A 20,702-nucleotide genomic window follows, 5' to 3' on the forward strand; every position below is an offset into this window, starting at 1 on the left:
CTATGACGCATTCAACCTTCATTACGTTAATGGGTGCAGTACAGAACCCCAATGTGGAAGAAGACAGTCAAACAGGATGAGGGCAGTATGTCCAGCTTGCATTGTATTTTTAAGCCAGGTTTACAGCAGGGATGGGACTCATTCTCTCTGATGGTTGCTTTTGACTCTCCCCTTGTATCCTGTCTGACTCTTCATAGGTGTTCAAAGAGAGGAGGTGTTGCAAAGAAGGTTGAACAGCTGCATGTCATGATGCTCCCCTGGAGGCTGAAAGCATAGGGGTATTGCAATGGGCAGTGAACAGTTTGCAGGAATCTTCCAAGTGACCTAAGACACTGGACTGCCTCTCCAGTATGTGCTGATGAAACTTCATGGAGTTGTTACTGCATTGGTCTGTTCAGCTTGAAAACAACAGACCAGGATGACAAAGAGCTACAATTCTAGGAGGTGATGAATGTATCTCAAGCAGTCGCAGAAATTGAATGTTCTATGTAGATGCTATCACAGAATGGTTTCTTACTGAAGTATTTTCCTACAGGGGATAGCTAACACAACAGTTTAATTACAAGTGAGACAATGGGGGGCCAACAATTCCCTATTTAAAACTGGCATAATTGTCCAGCCAAACCCCTCTTACATAGGTGTGAAGCCAACTAAGTAGTCTCCTACCCAACAGAGATGGGCTTTCCATTTTGCTTAATTTAGCTGTAAAGATCTGAGAGAGAAGCAACACAGTTCAGCCTGCTCAAGCCAGGTTTAACTAAGATGCTAGTTCAGTGATTCTCTTGTGTCCTCACTGTACAAGAAGTAGAGCACATATCACTTTTCATGCTGACTTACTTTGAGGTTGTTTTTTTTTGCAAAGTCTGCCCATGCCCTGCTTATGGTTTCTCCATTGCTTTTCACATGATATCCTTCTACATAACAAGCAACTTGGGGTCAAACTGCCTATGGAAGTGATGTGGATTTGTAACCCATAGGCTTTACCCTTGTGAGTACAAGCCTGTTTTGTGGGTGAAGATCACCCAACATTTATGAGTTCATTTTCTCTGTCCAAGGAAGAAAATTCCTTTGTCATTTTCTTCTATGGGTTTCAGCCATTCCTTGATTGATTGGTGTCAGGAAACTGTTCTGTGATGTTGCCCAGGTCCTGTTTAAGGGAAGGTTGTGCCTCTCCAGATGCTGAGGTCTCAGCCATTGCAGATTGTCTACACTGATGCAAAGTTAGAAAATCCCAAGATCAATTGCTGAACTCAGTTATTTAGAGGAAAGCTGATCCAGGGTTAGGTTGTGCTCCTGGGAAATCAGGAGACATGGGTTCAGTTCACTGCCCCAACAAATTCCATGTGACCATGGGCAAGTCACCCATCTCTTGCTGCATCCCTTCCCTACTACAATGGGGTTAGTAGCACTGTCCTATTTCACAGGTGTGGAGTGAGGATAAATGGATTCAGAAACTGTGAGAAGCTCAAAAACAAAGATGATCAGGGGCACGTAAGTACTTAGTAAAGAAAAAAACCTTTCCCAAGAAGGGCTCTATACAGAAGATTCACCAGAATCTCTCTCAGAAGGCATCTAAGTTGATCATTTTTCCCCACAGCTGCTGGAAGCCGCTTGCTACTGTTAAGCTCTGTATCTTCCACGATGCAAGACAAAGGAGCGAAAGCAGGTGAAGTGTCCTTGAGGCTAGGGATAGACATTCAAAAAGTGTGAGCCTGAATTGATTCAATCTTTGCAGGGTAGGCTGAACTGGTTTGTAACTGGACAGACATTCTCTCTGGACTGAGGGAATTCAGGCACATGCCTGCAGTGGCTCAGGCTAGAAGCCGGGGGGGGGGAGCACTAGAGCAGCCCTCCCTTCCTTCCAAAGTGCTGAGCTAAGGGGGTGTGGCATGGCCAGGGCCCTGCAGGACCTTTGATTAGGGAGGGCTGCCTGCATGGTCCCAGGCTTTTCCCAGCTGGCTGCTCAAGGGGTGGGAGTGTTGCCAGACCCCAGACCCCTGCTAGCACTCTCAGGCAAGTGAGGGGTGTACAGTGCATGCATCTACTGATACGGAGCTTTTCAATCTCCCTCCCTGCTTCTTTATACTGTCTACAGCAAACTGACAGGCAAGCAAGCCAGCTGGGGGCTGATACAGTGATTATCACCTCATCGGCAAAACAACAGCCCTCCACATTAGTTCAAACTTCTTAAACAGCTTAGCGGCTGACCTGTTGATTAGCTCCAAATAGCTCTAAGCAGTCACTGTTCTGTCTGCCTGTCCCAGTGAAATTGGAGAGAGACACGCACAGAGACACCTCAGCGTTAGCTAGCTAGCATGCCACATGCCTGAGGTCTATAGGGTTGGGATCTGTACTATGGGAGGGAGGGAAGGCAGGATTCCTACTCAAGCAGTGAGCAGCAGTGGGGGGCAGGGAGGGATTGGGCAGGGGGAACCCAGGCAGACCCTGCTGTGTCTGCAACTCTTTGCTGGAGCTCCAGCCAGGGAACAGAGGGGTGGGGCCAGCCCTGCTGTAGAGCAGAGAGCCCTGCCCAGCCCAGAGAGCATGCTGGGATGCTGCGGGTGTCTGGTTTATTTTAAACCAGCAAGGGGTCTGGGACCAGAGGCAATGCATAGGGGGTGCACGTGCACCCCTTGCAAAAAGGCACTGCCGACACTGTTGGCAGAGTCTGCGGGCAGTCGCTGCCCTCCACCACCGCTGTCAGTGGCATCTGTGGGCAGTCCACAATTGCTGCTGGGCGCCACCAATGGCACCTGTGGGTGGTCGCTGACTCCTGGTTGGCACTCGCCACCCCCTCTTCCTCCCTCTACTGCTGACAGTGCCAGCAGTGTCTGTGGGAGCGCCACACTTACCGCTGCCAGGCTTCCGCCGCCACCATGCTCCCACCACCGCCAGCACAGCTGTGACCCCCAGCTGCTGGGGTCACACACCTTTCATGTCTGGGCCAGACATTGCATAAACTGGTTTGAGCCAAATCAGTTAAGTCTGATACTACATTCAACCAGGTTTATCTTAAACTGGTTTCAGCCATTTTCAAACTGGTTTATGTGCACTGAACATCTGTTCTTTTACAGGTTTAAACCAGTTTCTGATTACTTAAATCAGTTTATGTGCAATGTCTGTCCCCAGCCTGAAAAAACTAGAATTGAGCAGCAGTGAGGGTTACAGTGAAGCACAGCCCACAGGGTGCACGTGCCTAGCAGCCACAGATTCTTTGGTCCTCATGAAAAGAAGGTTCCTTATCTGGCTACTGGATGCAGAGGAAAAGTCAAAGTCAGATGCTTTTGTGAAAAAGAAAAAACACGACAACTTAATTAATACAGAAAAGCTGAAGGAGTCTTCCATGTTCATACAATAGAAAAAGTGATGCAAATTCCATCAGACCATTGCCTGTCCCCAGCAGAGAAACACCTAAAACACCCTGCACTGGCCAGATGTTTGGAATGACTTGTTGCCCTATTGCCCTGAAAGGCCACATCACATGTCCATAACCTTGGCAGCAGGTTAAGCATGGGAAGTGATTGGTTCCAAATTGGAGAGTTCTTTCACAGAGCACATGGCTGATTCAATAATCGAATGCAACAGCTTTCCATGCACACTTACTCTCAAGGCATATGGACAATGCCTTCTGTTGCTTTAGAACTTCTGCAGATCCCAAATCAATGAGGCACCATGGTATCGGCACATATGGGGCATGTGTGAACTCCCAGAAACTTGGTGCTTGCAGAGGCAAACCAATGTTCTTGGGAAAGCAAGTTAAAGCCAACATTGAATAGAGCAGTGTTGTGCAAGCTCTTTCAACAGAGCTCTGCCAGCATTAATCAGTCTTGACCTGGAGCCTGTCCTGCTATTCCAGGTCACACCCTCTCCACACAATAGATAACCAGGGATACCAGGTGAGGTAGGGTGAGACTAAATAGCTTACCAGTAACTGGGGTTTGCCCCCCTCTACTTGTTTGGCTCTGTAGGGAGTCACATGCCACATATATGAACCATGGGACCATTTAAAGAAGCAAAAGGAGGCAGTCAGAGCTACACAAATATAGATACTTTAACCAGAGCTGTAAGAGGCCTTCTAACCATCTTACACTTCTCCCTGGCTCAAAGCCTAAGCAGCAGCTTTGGAAGAGCATTTGGGGAGGGTCAGTGCAAATATAGTCAGAACTAACACCAATCTTGAAACTCCACTCTGCTAAGCCCCTTATAGAAGATCAGCAAGTAAGTGCAACCCCACTGAGAAGGCAGGGAACTTCTCATTACAAAGGGAAGCTTTGCCCATTCCTCCCACAGACCCAGATATCTGCCATGGGCACAAGGGCTCCTCCTATCTCCAGAGGCAAGGAGCTCCAGGGAAGGAGTGATCAGTGTGCCATTCAGGGAGGAGGAAGACAAGAAAAGCTCAGCCATCTGGTATTGTGAAGAATGAGGTTCTGGACTCTGCAAAGCTATTTCTGGAGGCTAAGGAAGGGAAAATTATGTACTACGCCAGCTACAAAGAGGGGAAAATTATGTACTGGCAGTTCCTCTCAGAAGACACCATCACACAGGCTTCCTGTCCCACTGGTGCCTCTTGTTAAAGGCCTATGTAGTTTGCATGCAGATGTTGTGCCCAGGAGTGATGACGACATGTCCATGGGGCTGTATACCAACGTGCTCTTTACTTCCACTGTTAGACATGCACACTTACATAGTTACAAGGGAAACATCTAGTAAATACATGTCCATACATCTACAACCATTTATTTTAAAAAATTAAGATACTAATAAATTAATAAAAGTCCATTTAACTTACAATGGTCATTATGACACAGTGGCAACAGAGAATGGATTTGGGCCAATCTCTGCTTCTTTACAGATGAAGATGCCATGTGAAAGGTCATGAGGTCTTTACTAGGAACCCTCTACCTGAGATACTAATCCTTTCCCACCCAGCATACATCAAAACAGCACAACCCTGGATTCCACCTTTGGGGAGAGAGTTCTGTACACCAGCTTCTGCACCTCCTGTTTTCCATGGGTCACTGCATTTCTCCTCCTCCTCCCATCCTCTTGACATGTAGCACTTCCCTCTCTCTCTCTAACACCTCACTGTGCCTTCCCTTGGTATATAAATACTTTCCCACCTAAAACACAAATTGGCTCCTCAGAACCCATTTCAACCATGCATGTCTGCCTATCAGCAGTGTTTGCGTCTGTTAGCTTATTGCAAGTGGCATTCTTTAAAAGAAGGGCATGGCAATACTGCCCAATGCAAAGCTGCATTGCATTGCATCCAGATAACACCACATCTGGAGAAGCAGGGCAGAATGAGAATATTTCATACTAGGTAGGGTACACAGCCCTCCAGAACAGGTGCCAGGATCTCATGATCGATTTTGAATCAAGTCACTTACATCTTCATAGTAAAAGTGAAGATGGATTCCCATCTCCTTGTTTAGAGATGATGTTTTAGGCAAAAGTTCCTAAATGGTACTGAAGCATAAAGCTGCAGTGACTTTCAGATGGGCACATTCTCCTGTCTCAGAAGTGTTTTAAAAAATGCCTCTTCCCTCCACCCCCCAGCAGCAGCAAATTGCCCCAAAATAGAGGTGGCCAACCTGTGGCATGGGCAGCTTGTGTGTGTGGTACGCAAGAGATCAAGGAAGGGACAGGCAGCACAGCAGCAGACAGGACAGGAAGCAGAAAATAGAGCTCAGGGAGCAGAAGGTGGACCAGCTAGATTGGGCAGAGGCAGGGAATCAGAGTGGCACTTGGGAAAGGTGCAGAGCTAATTTGTGGCACACCTGTTAAAAAAGATGCTCTTCCTTTTCCCCTACACTACAGAAGCATTTCTCAACCTGTGGGTTGCAAGAATATATGAAAGGGTTGCAAACAAACATTAAAAATGGATCAACAAACTTTAAAAACCAATTCTCCTTTAGAAAGGAAAACATGGGAAACTGGCTTTTCCCTTGCAGGCTGTCAGAGTTACCTCTATACCCCACATCCCCCACTGCACCACACACTGCAGGGCTGGGGACTGGAGGCACTGGGTCAGACTGGCCATTGATGTTTACAAATGGGTCCTGGTACAAAAGAGATTGAGAACCACTGCACTAGAGGATGCTGAGGGTAGTTTGTTGGCTTTCCCTGCCTTAAGCGATGCCTTCCCCAGCAGAGGACAAGTAAAGGTTTTGCCAGGTGAGCCCTCCCTGAGTACAGGTGGCAAAGAACTCAGGAGGTAAAACAAGCAATGTTAGGAAGCCTCTGAGGTCTCAGGAAAAACACAGGTGTTTTCTCACACTCATCCCCTGCTCCCAGCTGTGCCACATGACGTGTTTAAGCAAACAAAGGTTCAGGTTCTCCCCATTCCCTTTCCAAAACCAGAATAAAATAAAATACCAAGATGAAGGTGTTACCATGGCAGTTTCCTGAGTAGCTCAGTCATTCTACAGAAACTGTTTTCAGGTATGAATGTAAGCATTCAAGTGGATACATCTGCAGAGCTCCAATGAGTCTAATACGTTTGTGGATGGTAAGCTGAAGGTAAGAGCAGCAAACAGTACATAGGTGGTTTTAGCTGGACTGTCAGGATAAGGGAGCTGCTGGGAGCCAGAGTGCCTGACACCAGCAACTGTGCGCCAAGGAACACCACTGACAGCTGCTATTAATCTCTGACAGCTGCTGAACACCCAGTGACAATGAAAGAGGCAGGTACCGCTTCTGTCTCCATCCAGACCTGCTACTCCAACCTGTCCAGAATCCACATGACTGAAACATGATCCTTTCCACAACGTGTGCGCATAACAAACCATTATTTTTCCCACAGAGGGAGATTTGCTGCCATTGTCAGGTTCTCTGTCTCTTCAACTAGGTGCGATTGGAGCAGACAGTGTCCTCAAAGCCAGTTGAACCTGATGTGATTCCAGTTTGTCCCTTCTCTTGCTTAACAACCTTTCCCACCCCAGGTGGAAATCAGCTTGTAACTTAACAGCATTATCAGCCCCAAACTCCTATTCCCGCCCAAGCCCACTAATAGATGTTGACAGCAGAGACCCAGCTCTGCCCTCATCAGTTTGTGAGAGTCTCCTCCTTTTCATCCTTGGGAGCCAACAGGCTAGATCTTGCTGGAGAACTTGTGGCTCTCTTGATCACTTCCATCCACCTGGCAAGAGAGGAAGAACAGAACATCAGAATGCCCATAGCCTCACCCACTGCTTATAAGATAGGTCTCAATTCGTATGTATTAGCTTGGCGCTCATGTCCAGAATGCAATACTATCAAGTTCTACAGCACCCTTTTATCTGAAGATCTTCAAACACTTTCAGATATTCAGGTTGAAATATGCTGTGAGGTGAGCAATACAAACTGTTTTACTGAAGATGGGGAGAACGGGGCAAAGGGAGAATTGAATCAACTCGTTCAGCCCCACACAGTGTGTATCACATCCCTGTATTAATGAACAAATTAAAAGATGGGTTTAAAATGGCTCCAAAGCTAAGTATCCCTTGGCAGGATCAACATAGCAAAAGCAGCATGTATGTGTCAAGTTGTATTCAATCATACACACTAGCAAGGATGCTGCTTAAAGCAGCTACAACAGTGTCAGGTGTACTGCATTAGAGGGAGCAAGAACTAGCCAGTCTGTAGAAATAAGGAAGCTTATGCTTTCCTTCTACAACATCGCTTTACTCTCTCTGTCAGCTACTCAGATCCTTACATCATTAACTTAACCGACCAATTTGTTTCCCCCAGTTGGTTGCATGTACGAACAATCTGCACCCAGTCAGATGATTTATCATCAACAGCACCGTAAAGTTTATTTTGAACTATTCCCTATTCCAGCCACATCCAGTCAACATTCATAGATTCATAGATGTAGGGTCAGAAGGGATCTTGTAGATCTTTTAGTCTGATCCCCTGCTGTGGGCAGGAGAGAAAACTGGGCTCAAATGACCCCAGCCAGGTAAGCGTCAAGCCTCCCTTAAAGACCCCCAAGGTAGGAGCCATCACCACTTCCCTTGGAAATTGGTTCCAGATCCTAGCCGCACTGACTATGAAGTAGTGCCTCCTGATGTCTAGTCTAAACCTACTCTCTAGCAACTTATGGCCATTATTACGGGGAGCATGTCTCTGAAGAAGAGATCAACATCAACCTTGGAAAGGAAGGCATAAGGACAGTCTCTAAAATTTCAACTTGAATTTGTTAGAGAAACCCAGTCCAAACATTCTGCAGACATTGTGCTTCATCTGTGTCCCCAGGAGACCATTTGTACCCAGTTTGGAGCATGGCCTACCAGTGGCAGACTAAGCCTACTGTCAGTGATGCTGCCCAAGGACAGACTTCTTGTGGAAGGTTTTTACTATACACCAGTTCCTATATTTAGGCACACACGATTCTTATGTAGTTGTATTAGGAAATCACTCTTTGTTTAAGTTACTTGTGGCCCTGAGAACTGTTTTGGACGGTTCTATTTAGTAGCAGACAGGCAACTCTGATGATAAACTGGACAAAATTCCCTATTCCCATGATTGTTCTAGAGATCAACACTTCTAGATTCATAACAATAATTAAAAAGTTAACTAGTTGTATGCCTTTTCAGAATCTCTCTTGAACTTGCTCCTTGAAACTCTCAAAAAGAAAGGGGCTAAGTTGGAATGAACACAACTCTAGAGGGGGGCAGTCTTCATGTTTTAAGACAGGGGCTCCTAATCTTTTTGGGCCTCAGCCCCATGCCAGGGCTCACAAACCAACTCATGAACTCACTCATGAACAACCTCACCTGGACTTCAATCCCATCTGGGGTTATAGAATATCCGTGTGGCCCATGACCCCACTCGTAAGGAATATGATCCCATTTGGAGTCACAACACCTAGATTGGGAACTGCTCCTTTAGACTTGTTGACGTGAGAATAATGGTGTCCAGTCAGAGGGGGAGATGAAGTAGGAAGATGTCTTCAAAAACAGATGAAGCAGAAGGGAATATGGGAAGAAAACCATAACATTGCCACATAACGTTGGCATAGGAGGTTTGCTTGTGGTTTCTGAATTAGGCACTCTGTTTTCAGGTTCAGTTGCCTATTGTGGAATACAGCATCTAGCTCTTTTGTATGCAGCATAATTTAAAAATAAAAGCTTTCAGTACAGGGGCAATGCCAGCCTCTTCCCAGTGGAAGGGCTGTGGTGGGCTAGACAGGCAATTGGGAGGGCCTGCGCTATACATTTGGCCAAACATCCTTATTAGTTTTTTTAACAATACCCACCTAAACATATGTTTTATCTATGTTATCTGCAAAAGGAGAATAAAAATACATACTGTATGCAAACAGATCAGTCTGGGACAGGCCTTGAGTGCTGCACCTCTGCGGGTGTGAACTGGGCAGGCTCAACAGTGTGGGGCAGACAGCAGTGGCCCAGGGGGCGGGGAGGGGGAGAGGCGGTGGGCTTGGACAGGAGCAGTGCTGGGAGGGGTGGCTACAGGGGGGCTAAGGCAAATTTTAGAGTGGCTATGGCCTCCCCCTTAGTGCTGCCCCTGTTTGAGTAAGCATGTGTATCAGTAAAAACAGGTTCTACAAATGTCTCAGAAGTCAGCAGCAAGTCTTCAGGTCTAATCTCATCTCTTATCTCTTTTCAGAAAAAGGTTACTACTGAATCTAAAATAAAAAACTCTATTAATGACTGCAAAAATCAAAGCCTTTCTGGGCCTGCCTGGATGTACTGTGGGTAGGGGGATGGCAGGACACTGAGTGTTATATGGCTCCCTAGATGCGTACCTCTAAAGGTGCTACATTACTGAGCTTCTTAGGGACCCCTAGGGACAAACTTTACTCCTGCTTGAAGCCCTGAAAAACTCAGTGCATCTACTTTCGTAATGCACTGGCCCCATAGCCTCAACAGTCCATCACAAAAAGTAGTGAGAAAGAGGAAGGAAAAATCTTTCACTTTTTCCATTAATCGTTTTACAGAAACTCAAACAAGGTGAAATAGGATAGCACTTGGGCACCTGATAGGTGGAATAAGATCTAGCTCCTCATATACTGAACACAGAAGAAGGCTGGATCTCCCGGTAGGCCAAACCACCTCACAAGGGAACAGGGATCTATAGTGATCACAGAACTGATCACAGAGGAAGTAGTGACCAGAGGGGCCATTGCAACCTTTAAGAATACCCTACCTAGTACATAATATTTGCATTCTGCCCTGCTTCTCCAGAATATGATTCACAAAGTCACTTGGCTTGTCTACAGGAACAAAGATTAGGCTCTCAAATCCCAACTCTGGATTAGCAGTCTGTGAATAAAACAAATGTTACACTCTGAAATGGATGTGGGGGCATGACTTTACCTTTCAAAGGTGTACTTGCTCTCAGCCCTGAAAAAGTACACATGGGATTTGAACTGCAGCTTGAAGACGTAGTCTTTCTGGATGCCATCTGCCTCCACTGGGGTGCTGACTGTGTATCCAAGGAGTGGGAGACTGGCCAATGGATAATCATCCTGAAACACAGCCAGACAGCACAGGTCTTAGTGAAGGCCATCCTCTATGGACAGTGCAGAGTGAGAGGATGCGTTTGCCTTTTCTTACCATACTTTCAGGAATGGCTTTACTCACTTTTAGATGGACAAGAACTGCCTTTTTATCCCATGAAGTCTCTTTATATTGTAAATAATGATGAAAATTTCTCCAAGTGGCTCAATTATGGGAATAAAATGACATGTCTCTATTCTCTTGTTTTTTAGTCTCCTGAATTCCCCCCCTTTGCACTACTCCAACACTAAAGCAAAGATGATCCTCCCAGCAATGCCTGATCCTCCAGGTGAGAAGCCCTAACAATGTAAAATAAGTTTATTTTAGTTAACAAGGTCCAAAGGTGCTATTAGCCGGCTGGCAACATTCATTATAGAAAGACGGAGAGACCACTCCAGAATTACAGCAACTCCTGAGGCTTATTTCAAAATGTTAGTTGAGCGGAGATGTAAAAGGAAGGAGGGCAAACCAACTGGAATTGGGAGAAGGGAAAAGGAAAAGTAGAAACAAAAGTCTCATTAACTCTCCTGAACTTTATTAGCTGCAACACCAAGAGACACTTGTCCCTAACGCTCTACAGATCAATGCCACTTACAAAACAGGATATCCCAATTAAAGTGGTGTGAAAAAGGTTCTTAACCTTATATAAACTGGCTCCGTTAATTACTGCCTGCTATTTTTTCTTGCCACATTTGCTGCCTTCAGCGAACATGATGGGTTATTATAAAGTGCACTTAGAGGAGAAGTTCTCCACCTTGGGAGGAAAAACCCGCAGCATGCTTATAGGCTCGGCAGTGCTACGCTGACTAGCACTTTGGATGAAAGGGACTTGGGGGTCATGACTGACCACAAGATGACCATGAGCCTTCAATGTGATGCTGCAGCTAGTAAAGTGAGCAAAATGCTGGCTTGCATCCATAGATGCTTCTCAAGCAAATCCCAGGACATCATTCTCCCATTGTACTTGGCCTTGGTGAGGCCACAGCTGGAGTACTGCGTCCAGTTTTGGGCTCCACAATTCAAAAAGGACATGGAGAAGCTTAAGAGAGTCCAGAGAAGAGCCACGCACATGATAAGAAGTCAGGAAAACAGACCTTATGATGACAGAATGAGCGCTATGGGACTCTTCAGCCTGGAAAAGCACAGGCTCAGGGGTGATTTGGTGGCCACCTATAAGTTCATCAGGGGTGCTCACCAGGATCTAGGGGAACGTTTGTTCACCAGAGCACCCCAAGTGATGACAAGGTCGAATGGTCACAAACTCCTCCGTGACCATTTCAGACCATTTCAGGCTGGACATAAGGAAGAACTTCTTTACTGTCCGAGCCCCAAGGTTTGGAATAGACTGCCATCGGAGGTGGTTCAAGCACCTATTTTGAACGCCTTCAAGAGACATTTGGATGTTTATCTTGCTGGGATCCTATGACCTCTGCTGACTTCCTGCCCTTTGGGCAGGGGGCTGGACTTGATGATCTTCTGAGGTCCTTTCCAGCCCTCATGTCTGCGAATCTGTAAGTCTATGAATTAAAAAGAGGTATCTCTGTCTTCCATCTAGTATCTCACCTCTAACCTTTACTGCATTGGTGCTCCCAATTCTGGCCTAGAAGGCCAGATGAATGGTGCAGGGTCAATCCATGGGCAAGATTGCACTCCACCTGGCTCCAGGGGCCCCACATTGCCTCTGCAGCTGGGGTCTAGCTCTGAGGACCCCACACCACCTCCACCCAGTCTCTATGCACCAGGAATGGGCCCTACACTGCTCAATCTAGCATGCAAAACCCGATCTAGCATGCAAGGCTATAGCCAACAGATCTGGGGGAGCCCGGAAGGCTGGATGACATGGCACCGGGGCTGGATCTAGCTCATGAGCCAGGGGTTGAGAACCCCTGCTTTAGTGCGCAGAGTTCTTACTTGACTTGTGTGGGCTTACCTGGTGAGTCTTGTAGAAGAACAAGCAAAAGTTGGTGAAGACGACCCAGAGCTTCTGCCAGCCATTGCTGTTTTTGAACTTTCTCAGCAGGTATCCTGAGAGTTGATTCTGGCATTGAGGGAAAAGAAAATGGAGGTGAGATTGCAGATCCCCATTCTCAAGAAGACAACAAAGGTTGCTGTGGTACCACTTTATATGCTCCTGGATCTAACAGCTAATTAACCCAGAGCTCTGTCTTGGGCTTGGACAGTCTTTCTTGGATAGTCTGTTGCCAATGAAGTGCCTCAGCCTCTTTCTGCACCTTCAGTGTGCCGCCTACACAAAGTGACTCCCTTTCACACATGCACAGCAGTAATGTACCCATGCAGGACCACCTCAGCCAAACAGGTGTCACCTCAATCATATCATTATTCTCCAGCTGTTATTGAAGAGGTCTCTAAATCTCTAATTGCATTGGTTCAAGACTTTCAACACTTCACTGAGAAGTGCATGATTTTGACCACCCTACCAGCCTTGCCTTAGCTCTGTCCTCCTTTGCAGCCTGTCTTCCAGCTGAGAACTAACAAAAACAGCTTATTAAAACACTGGTTGTTCAGTTTACGTGAAGAAGCAAATACAGGACAGCACTTGGAAAATGTAACACAAGGAGAACAAACGAAAAAGGATCCTTGACAGAGACTGAGATGCCCACTAGGACATAGTAACTACACGGAGCTGAGGCAGGAGTGGACAGCACACTGCAGGGAAGCAGTATTTAAGTCAATATGCAGCAAATTGGAATGTGAGTAGCAGAACAGGCACAGTGTGATGAGGAACAGATGTGGCTTAACCTACATGGAGAAATGACAGCAAATTAATTGCATATCTGTAGAAAGGAGACAGCCCCTTAGACAGACTGATGGACAAGGGCTGGTTTTGGAAGAAGCACTACAGCTTTGCTCCTGAATGGGCATTCTCCAGGAGCAAGCACAACGTTGAAGGTACAGGGAGTGACTATAGAGCAAGGGGAAGATTGTACTTGGACTCACGTGGATCCTTCTACCCCCTCAGAGTCTGAGGTGTTTTTACCTGAATCATGCACAGGTAATCAGACAGGGATAAGCTCTGGTTCCGGTACCAGCAAACATGAGTGACGGTGTTGGGCCGCTGGGCCTGGCCCAGCGAATAGCGAAGAGGAAGCTCTGGAGAGACAGCAAGAGAGCAGAAAACTGAAGAGAAAGAGAGGGAGGGAGAAAGATAACACAGCATTTTAGAATAAGAAAAAAGTGACAAAAGAAAAGCATCTGTTAAAAGAAAGGGAAATGTGAGAACAATTGCATTAGAATACACACTACAGGTCAAAGCAAAAAGTGCTGAGAGAACTCAGACTTTGTATCGCTGAACCAGTGGAATCAGGGTCACAGCATTTGGATAGCAAACAGTGATGTAGTGACTCGCACAAATTTACCTACAGGTCAGCCAGCCTCCTTCTAACGGGATACAGTTTGTCTCCCAGTTGGACAACAAACTGGTCTCCAAACCCAGATGCAAAGGCAATAAACATTTCATCAGTTAACCTATTAGTCTGGTATGCCAACTGAAAATCTAGGCACTTTATTTTAATGCCCAGCCTTAATTACTTCCACTAAATCATTGAGAGTAGAATGCAAGGGAAGGCAGGAAGCTGCAAGTGTGAGACAGAGCACTCTTGAACAACTGCAGTTGCTATGGAAAGCATATGCATTTCCCCCCGCCCCAGCAGCAAGGACCAACTATGCAGTCAGGATAAAGTTAGACAAGCTTTCAAATGCAAGGCGTTCTTCCTCCGATCTCCCCATTTCATGCTGCCCACTGCATATTCCTACATTTGGGAATCTAATGAGTGGTCCACCCGTGACTCCCAGCATCTGATGACGTGAACTTGGGTTCATGTAAGCTTCTTCTCTCTATATATCTCTATATCTTATTTACCTAGTATATAAAGGTGCATCTCTACCCTTCCTTCTGACTAACTTCAGTCTAAAACAGCTAACTGCCTCCCCAAGAAAGGTGGGCAGGAGAGTTCTGGCTGAACAAAGATTATTGAACTGCCTGCCTAGACAAGAGTCAAATGTAGATGTGAAATGACAAGAGCGGTGCTCTGTGGACAGAACTCCCAGGAGAAGCCCTGCAGGTCTCCATGGTGGACTCCTGCCTTCAGTGCAGTACAAACTGAGGCAGAGTGAGTTCTGATACCCTGACACACTAGCTCGCAGGCCACAAGGCTGCATATGCAGCTTAGGACACTTATAAACAGAAAGGGAAATGACATTCTCCCGCAACAGCTCTTCTGTCATGTGTGCGAGGGGTGAGCACGACCTACAGACAGGAAGATGCAAAGGCACTCTTGAAAAAATCTGCTCATCGCTGGGACAACAAAAGGAAGTAGAGTATCTAGAGGATACACAACTCCAGGCCTTTGTAACCCAGAGTCAGACCCTCACATAAAATAGAAACATAGAAAATTAGGGTTGGAAGTGAGCTCAGGAGATCATCTAGTCCAACTCCTTGCTCAAAGCAGGACCATCCCCAACTAGATCATCCCAGCCAAAGCTTTGTCTATCTGGGTCTTAAAAACCTCCAAGGATGGAGATTCCACAACCTCTCTGGGTAGCCTGTTCCAGTGTTTTACTAACCTCCTAGCGAGAACGATTTTCCTAATATCTAACAAACTTCCCTTGCTGCAACTTGAGATATACCAACTGCATAGTTAGTTTCCTCTGAGGGTTGCAGAAAACACAAGTGAAGAATTCTGTCCTAGATTTCCTTTCACACATTCCTTAAAAACACTTCCTTGAACTGGTGGAAATAGCAACACATGCGTATGGGTACACAGGCACTCATGCACCACCAGCAGACATACAAATGTGATTTGACTTTTTAGTCGCTCGCTCTCATGGCACAGAAATGATTGAAGGCAACAAGAGACATGTACTGGAGGAAGACCAGGAACTGAATGAGCTGAGACAGACAGAGTGAGAGGTGAGAGCTGTGCCCTGTGGGGTACCTCAACAGCCACACTGTGGTCAGTCATGGAGACGCTCGTGTTGCGGTACCAGCACACGTGCATGGTAGTGTTGGCACGGTGGTGGCTCTGCCTGTCCAGCGAGCTACGAGAAGAGTGTATGTCATCTTCAGACTCTTGTTCTAGAGAGACCTCATCAGAGGATCCTGGGGGAGGAGAATTCAGCAGCAGTTTTAGAAAGCTGTGATGCACAGACAGCAATATAAGCAGGGATTCCTCTGAACATCTTCATTTTTTCCTGAACTGACCCAACACAAGAACATGTCACCGTGCATTTGTTACACTGCTCCTGAAAGGTCTCACCTGTCACCTCTCCCTGGTCTTCAGGATCAAGCTGCATTTGGGGATGAAGGGAATGGTCTGACCCACTGCTGCATTTAAACTGAAAATGGTGTTCATGTAAAAACAGCAAGTGTATTTTGCAATGTCCTGTCCAGAGAGTGTCTTATTTGGAGACAGGCCTTTCTCACTGTGGAACAGAGAAAAATTCACTGATACAAGAAACAGCACATGCTTTATTACAGGCTGTGATAACAAAAGGCTCATGGAGATGGGTAAGAGCAGTGGGATATAAAAGAACTTCTTCAATATCAAAGATGCCTGGGTTCTCTGGATAGAAAAAGTGCTGTGGTGTTAAATGGAGGAAAATTCTCCTAAACAGGAAATGGTTTAAGACTACAAAAAATTAAGTACTGTTCCAAAGCTGAGGCTTCTATCTGCAGATTTCAAAAATACCAGATAAGGTATTGATAAGATATGGAGGAGAATCCATTCTAAGTAACATGAAGAAAGGGCATTTCATTAGTGTTATTGCACCCATCATATAATCTACCATGAACATCACAGACTCCAGCAGAAAGAATGCGGGGAACATAAACAGCATCTTCGGCACCACATTCACGACGGAGGAAAATGCTACTTACTGTTAGAGCGATTGCACACGGAGCTTTCCAGGAACACATCAGAGTTCTCAGTAGATTTCTTGGCTATTTCAATGGCCATGTTTAGGTCTTCCATCCACTTCCCCATTTCCAGGCGGGTGCTAAAAGACAGACAGTGATCTTGGTTGGAACACAGCAATATTTGCCCTCAATCAAGAGGAACCCTCAGCTTGTTGCCTTCAGTATTTGCAACTCCTTTTCCTATACAGAATCCCCACCAAAACTGTAGGTTTGTGGTGAACCCACACAGCAACAGCAGCAGCTTTCTCTTACAGGGCCCATATAACTGTGGGGGTGCTAAATTCCTGCAGTTTTCATTCTTCTTCACTCCTGCCCTTTGAAGTCAGCCTGGGCCTGCAGTGCCTGGTGGCCACACTCATTGGCCCATCCTATCCAGTAGCAATGAAATGTAAAGTTATGTACCATGTTTCTTCTGAATTTAAAACACACCAAAAGAAATACCAGTTCCCTCCTACCTGAGCTACAATGCTATTCTCAAGGGAGATGGCATGGAAAATTTTACAGGACAAATCACTTTAAAATAAAATCAACACTTACTAACTTATCAACCTTACCACAAATGTCTCATATTCTACAGACAAGGGGGAAACGGTGACTTCAGGTGTTACTGTGGGGTGACTGTGGGCAAAAGCTGACTTTTAATGGGTAACCACTGCTCTAAACAATTCCATATGTAGCATCTCTGAAGGTGATCTGGCCTGTCCAATAAGGAAGAGAATTACATGTTGTGGTCACTGAGAATCTGAGATATTTTGGATATATTGTAATGGTCTCCTGCAATATATTTGACTAAAAAAAAGGAATTGAGAGAAAGAAAAAAATTGAGTTCATGATTATGCAGCAGTGCAAGGTGCCAGTTTAAGACAACAATTTAAAAAATGTACTTGATCTATAAAGAGCAGAACAAAATTGCATAGACACAGCCAAATCTTGGGATGGTATGTTAGAACTGTCAGTTCCTGTACGAAGCCACACATTTGTGCTGGAACGAAAGGACAAGGAAGACCACCATCATTCTTCATATGTGCTTTATGGCTGCTCTGGCTTTTGACCAAAAAAACAGAAAGACATTTTTTGCCTGAAGATACTACATTAAAGAGCACCTTGGACATGGATGCGTATAATGACACTGAAAAATATGATACTGAGGCTACCTGAAGGATGGTACTCCTTTTGAAAAGAGTAGCTAGCTGAGCTTTAGCTTTCATCTTGAGCAAGTAACCCAGAATGCAGGTATAGCAAGGATTTATTTCAGAGCACATGAAAACCATTTGTAGATTATGTAGATGATGCCATGATTACTGGGTAAGAATTCTACAGGTCACATTTGTAGAGCTAAATTTGCTAGACTGATTGCCACAACAGTTTTTCCCCTTAGAATTAGGAGAAGGCATGGCTTTCAGTTTTTTGGGGTTTTTTTAGTTCACTGTGGGTATGGCAGGGATTTGTGTAAATACTTGTTTTATTGTTTAGACACTTGTACTGGCTATTTGGTTGCACTCTGTACAGTTTGATGGTTCTTTGTAGCCGCTTCTATTCAGTAACTCATCCCTTTCTGAAAATGTTTCCCTTCAAACTGAAAAAAAATCCACATTTGGTTTCAGCCCAGAAGTGATTTTTTCTGGAAAGTTTAAGAAAAAATCCTTTACACTATTTCCAAGTTGTGACAGACTGGGAAAAAAAGTGTTTACTTTTCCAATTTGAAGAATATTTCAAAGCACTTTCTGTCTCATACAATTCTGAAATAGTTACCCTTAGGGGAAAAAAGCAGACATTTTCAGGTAGACAAGAACTCAAAAACCTTTAATTCTTTTGTGAGCATGCAAAGATATAACTAACTACAAAGCCATTCAAAACTGAATTTCACGTGTATGTGTCAACAGGTTTTGCTAACATTAAGAGCGATGCAACTAACTGAATAAATAACTGTAAAAGTATAAAAAAGAATAAACCTCTCAATTAAGGGCCATGAATTCTTCATCATTTGTCTGCATCATTTGAGCATGCTAAAATCCATCTAAATTCTCATAGATTTCATAGATATTAGGGCTGGAAGGGACCTTGGAAGATCATCGAGTCCAGCCCCCGGCCTGAGGGGCAGGAAGACGGCTGGGGTCATAGGATCACAGCAAGATAAGCATCCAATTTTCTCTTGAAGGTGTTCAATGTAAGTGCTTGAACCACCTCCGATGGCAGGCTATTCCAGACCTTGGGGCTTTGGACAGTAAAGAAATTCTTCCTTATGCCCAGCCTGAAACGGTTTTGCAGGAGTTTATGACCGTTCAACCTCATCATCCCTTGGGAACAAACGTTCCCCCAGATACTGGTGGTCACCCCTGATAAACTTATAGGTGGCCATCAGATCACCCCTGAGCCTGTGCTCTTCCAGGCTAAAGAGTCCCATGGCTCTCAGCCTCTCGTTGTAGGGTCTGCTTCCCTGACCTCTGATCATGCGCGTGGCTCTTCTCTGAATTCTCTCAAGCTTCTCCACGTCCTTTTGAATTGTGGGGCCCAATACTGGACGCAGTACTCCAGCTGTGGCCTCACCAAGGCTGAGTACAAGGGGAGAATGACATCCTGGGATTTGTTTGAGAAGCATCTATGGATGCAAGCCAGTGTTTTGGTTGCTTTACTAGCCGCAGCATCGCACTGCAGACTCATGTTCATCTTGTGGTCAATGATGACCCCCATGTCTCTTTCTTCCATAGTGCTAGCCAGTGTAGCACTGCTGAGCCTATAAGGATACTGCAGGATTTTCCTCCCAAGGTGGAGAACCTTGCATTTTTCAGTGTTAAACATCATCAGGTTCTTGTCCGCCCATTTGCTGAGTCTGTCCAGGTCAGCCTGGATCACCCTCCTGTCTTCAGGTGTGGATGCTTTTCCCCAAAGTTTGGTGTCATTGGCGAACCTGGCCAGTCCACTTCTGACTCCAATGTCCACATCATTAATGAAGATGTTGGAACAATACAGGTCCGAGGACCGAGCCTTGGGGGACCCCACTGGTCGCAGGGCACCACGATGATTGACTTGCATCAATTACCACCCTCTGGGTCCGACCACAGAGCCAATTCCCCAGCCAGTGGATCATGGTGGACCCAAGGCCACAATTGGCCAGTTTCGCCAAGAGGTGATCATGGGATACCAGATCAAAAGCTTTTTTGAAGTCAAGATATATGACATCAATCTCTTCTCCCTTGTCCAGGCGATAGGTCTCTGGTCATAAAAGGAAATGAGATTGGTCAAGCAAGATTTACCCGCAACAAACCCATGCTGGCTATCACTCAGGATGTTGGCGTCGGCCAGTTCATTAAGGATGGCCTCTTTAAGAAACTTTTCTAAGACCTTCCCCGGGATAGAGGTCAGGCTGATGGGCCTGTAGTTTGCCGGATCCACTTTACTCCCTTTCTTGAAGATAGGCACCACATTGGCCTTTTTCCAGTCTTTGGGCACTTCACCAGAGCGCCACGAGCTCTCGAAGATCCGTGCCAGGGGCTGGGCTATGATGCTCGCCAGCTCCTTGAGTACCCTGAGGTGTAGACTGTCAGCCTGACTTGAAGGTGTCCAGCCTCTCAAGGTGTTCCTTCATGAGGTCAGCATTGATGGAGGGCAGGGGATCTCCCTCATCCGGACCTCCCTGTCCCATAGTGGGCATGGGCGTCCCATGGGACTGATGAAAGACTGACTCAAAGTACCCATTTAATAGGTTGGCTTTTTCCTGGGCGTCAGTTGTCAGTTGCCCCATCTGGTTCAGCAGGGGTCCAGCGTTGCCCCTGCTTTTCCTCTGGCTCCCCACATATCTGAAAAAGGACTTTTTATTGTCCTTGATACTCAAAGCTAGTTGGAGTTCAGTTGCAGCCTTGGCTTTCCTGGTTTGTCCCTGCAGGACCGGACCAGTGCAGAATAGGGGATTTAAGATGAAGAGAAAGGTAGAATGCTAGACTTTCTCCTTCTCTAATCATCAAATCACTTTCATTTCAATCAGGTTTAATTTGTGCATTTTTCCATATGTCAAAGCCTGTTGGGTCACTTAACCACTTTACACATCCTGTTTGTTTGGTGGTTGGGTTTTTTTTACCCATTTATCAATTAACTGTATAGGTTTTGCCTTGTACAACTGACATACAATGTTCCAAGCTCAGCTGTGCACTACCTGCCCAGACAAAAATCAAACTATGTTATCTGGAGACTTGCTCAATTAGCAACTAAATAAAATGACAAAATCCAGCATGAAGGTTATTTAACTGTTTAAAAAAACCCCA

At 45.6% G+C, this 20,702-nt stretch overlaps 2 protein-coding genes across 6 annotated transcripts in view; one reads left to right on the forward strand and one right to left on the reverse strand.

The window, feature by feature from the left end:
* The window catches only part of STK25 (serine/threonine kinase 25), a 51,555-nt gene that overhangs the window by 23,833 nt on the left and 7,020 nt on the right, over nt 1–20,702 (forward strand). Inside the window, exon 12 of one of the 2 annotated variants that reach the window (XM_019499834.2) lies at nt 10,721–10,797. In XM_019499834.2, coding sequence (XP_019355379.1) covers nt 10,721–10,797 — 77 coding nt within the window. Of the gene's footprint in view, nt 1–197; nt 1,089–10,720; nt 10,798–20,702 lie in introns of those variants that run through there. The other variant, XM_059730830.1, reaches the window with a different exon arrangement.
* The window catches only part of FARP2 (FERM, ARH/RhoGEF and pleckstrin domain protein 2), a 154,610-nt gene continuing 138,547 nt past the window's right edge, over nt 4,640–20,702 (reverse strand). For 3 of the 4 annotated variants that reach the window (XM_059730827.1, XM_006267051.4, XM_059730826.1), the window contains exons 23-27: nt 16,405–16,523; nt 15,464–15,627; nt 12,439–12,546; nt 10,326–10,477; nt 4,640–7,144 (exon numbers count right to left, since the gene is read on the reverse strand). In XM_059730827.1, the coding sequence (XP_059586810.1) occupies nt 7,051–7,144; nt 10,326–10,477; nt 12,439–12,546; nt 15,464–15,627; nt 16,405–16,523 (637 nt within the window). In that variant the 3' untranslated portion in view covers nt 4,640–7,050. Of the gene's footprint in view, nt 7,145–10,325; nt 10,478–12,438; nt 12,547–15,463; nt 15,951–16,404; nt 16,524–20,702 lie in introns of those variants that run through there. The other variant, XM_059730828.1, reaches the window with a different exon arrangement.

The sequence above is a fragment of the Alligator mississippiensis genome, chromosome 7 (assembly GCF_030867095.1).
Source record: "Alligator mississippiensis isolate rAllMis1 chromosome 7, rAllMis1, whole genome shotgun sequence".
NCBI lineage: Eukaryota > Metazoa > Chordata > Crocodylia > Alligatoridae > Alligator > Alligator mississippiensis.